This window comes from Trypanosoma conorhini, assembly GCF_003719485.1.
Source record: "Trypanosoma conorhini strain 025E chromosome Unknown Tco_14.4_contig_00435, whole genome shotgun sequence".
Lineage (NCBI taxonomy): Eukaryota > Euglenozoa > Kinetoplastea > Trypanosomatida > Trypanosomatidae > Trypanosoma > Trypanosoma conorhini.
The window spans coordinates 14,412-16,359 of NW_021704516.1; the positions used below are offsets into that span (position 1 = coordinate 14,412).

General features: G+C 58.5%; 1 protein-coding gene across 1 annotated transcript, besides 2 other annotated features; it reads right to left on the reverse strand.

Annotated features, from left to right (window-relative positions):
* Window positions 1–41: a microsatellite.
* Window positions 42–61: a microsatellite.
* Window positions 62–183: 122 nt separating this feature from the next.
* On the reverse strand, window positions 184–1,707 carry Tco025E_06455 (uncharacterized protein; the record flags this gene model as incomplete). Its single annotated transcript, XM_029373332.1, has 1 exon — window positions 184–1,707. The coding sequence occupies one exon, from the start codon at window positions 1,705–1,707 to the stop codon at window positions 184–186; it is 1,524 nt and encodes a 507-aa protein (XP_029226628.1).
* Between the last annotated feature and the right edge of the window lie 241 nt (window positions 1,708–1,948).

Genomic DNA, 1,948 nt, shown 5'->3' on the forward strand with positions numbered 1-1,948 from the left:
TATATATATATATATATATATATATATATATATATATATATGTATGTATGTATGTATGATGCCCATTCGATTTCTTCGGCTATCAACTTCTCTGTCCTTTCTTCATTCGATTTTAGCCTCAATGTCCCCTCCGCACCCCACTTCCTCCCCAGACCCTCACGTCCCTCCGCGAACTTTGGGCTCTCACTCCGTGGTGAGGAGGGACATGAGGTGCTGAATTGAGTGGGGGCTGCGGCCTGGCGCGGATGCGAGACAGCCAGGACTTCCTGCGCGGCCAAGAGCGCCGGCATCGCGGCCGTCGCCTCCTAGCAAGTTCAGCAGTCCCGACGAATTCTTCGCCTCCGTGAGAGGGGCTGGGGGGCTAATGACGTTTTGGTTCGTAACGTTCCTTAATTGCGTTTCCGCGGCGGTGGTCTCGCTGATGTCACCTTCCGCCCCAACTAGCTCCCGCAGCAACTGACTCTTAAGCGCCTCTGAGCGAAACGACATCCCCACGGGTTTGTTGGCCGATACTGTAGAATCCACGTTGCTGCCACCGGAGGAACCCCACAGCTCCCCCGGTGTGGTGGTGGTCGCCATTGTGTTCAACTCGTGAGTCATAAGAAGCGGCGGCTCTCCGGCTGCCAGTGTGGTTGTTTCCGTCCTAGCCGTCGTGGTCGTCTCCGCACTAGGTGCGATGTCCCACAGACCCGCGAAGCCGTCGTACCAGATGGCCGAGTTCACGGAGCTTTGGCCCAGCATCGAGGCCACCCAGGTCTCATCGCCGACAGCGCCATTAAGATTATCCGGGGGCAGGAAGTTGGTTCCATCCGCCCTGTTCGGGGTGTTGTTGAGGTTGCTGATGCTTGGCATGACAGAAGGATCAAGATGCCCTCCCTCACTCTTCCCTGAATGCTTGGTTGAGGCAGCATCTAAAAGTATATCACTTAATGCTCCATTCGGTGATGCCCAATTGATGTCCTCCTGAGCCCTATAGCCACCCGTCCCCCGACTTCCCCTACCTTGTGGCGCACTGTGCTGCTGCTGCTGCTGCTGTTGCTGCTGTTGCAGATAATGATGACGCGGGTGTTGATGCTGCTGCTGTTGTTGCTGCTGTGACTGGTAGCCTCCATGTTGATTACCGTTCACCACCACATTGCGACCCCACGCCGTGCCCGCACGTGGAGAGCTTATGGGCGCGGATGTGGCCGCCAAAGAGGAGGCCTGCCGGTTCACCTGCTGACTCCTCGGCGCTGGAATAAGTGTGCTGTGCGTCGTCGTGGCTGGGCTCTTGTGCTCCATGGCACGAGTGGACTCGGCTGCCGCCGTCCCCGCGTGGAAGTTGTGCTGCTGCGCGGCGGAGTGGCCTCCATCGTCGTGCTGCCGTTGCAGCAGGCTGCCCAGGGCCGTGGCACCGCCGTGGCCGCCCACCATGGGGGTCGCGGGGTGGTTGAAGTACGCCACCACGTGGGCGCTGCTGCAGGCGGCGTGGCTAAGGCAGGCGCCCTGTCGCCAGTTGGCGCACAACTTCATGGGGCCCTCCGTCCGCCCCTCCCGCTTGAGCGCCAGCGCCGCCTCGCTGCCCTGCGTCGGGCTCAGGTCCTCCTCCGCCACGTACGCCGTCTGCGAGGGCGATATCTGCACCAAAATCCGGTCCGAGGGGCCCGTCGGCTGAAAAAAGTGCTTCGTCACGTCGATGCCCTTCGCTCGCCCTTTGCCGCGCCCCATCGCGTGCAGCAGCAACAAGAAGGCAAAAGCAGGCGCAGAATAAAAGAAAAAAGAAAAAACTTCTTCTTAGTATTGCTCCTTCCTTTGCAGGACACACGCAAAAAGAAAACAAGAGGAAAAAAAACAAGTCAACTGGTCCCCCCCCCCCCACCCCTTGCTAGTGAAGGTACTAAAATCACCGTTGGCTCGCAGCAGTTGCGTCGAATGATCACTAAAACGACTGCGCGAGAAGGCGAGAAAA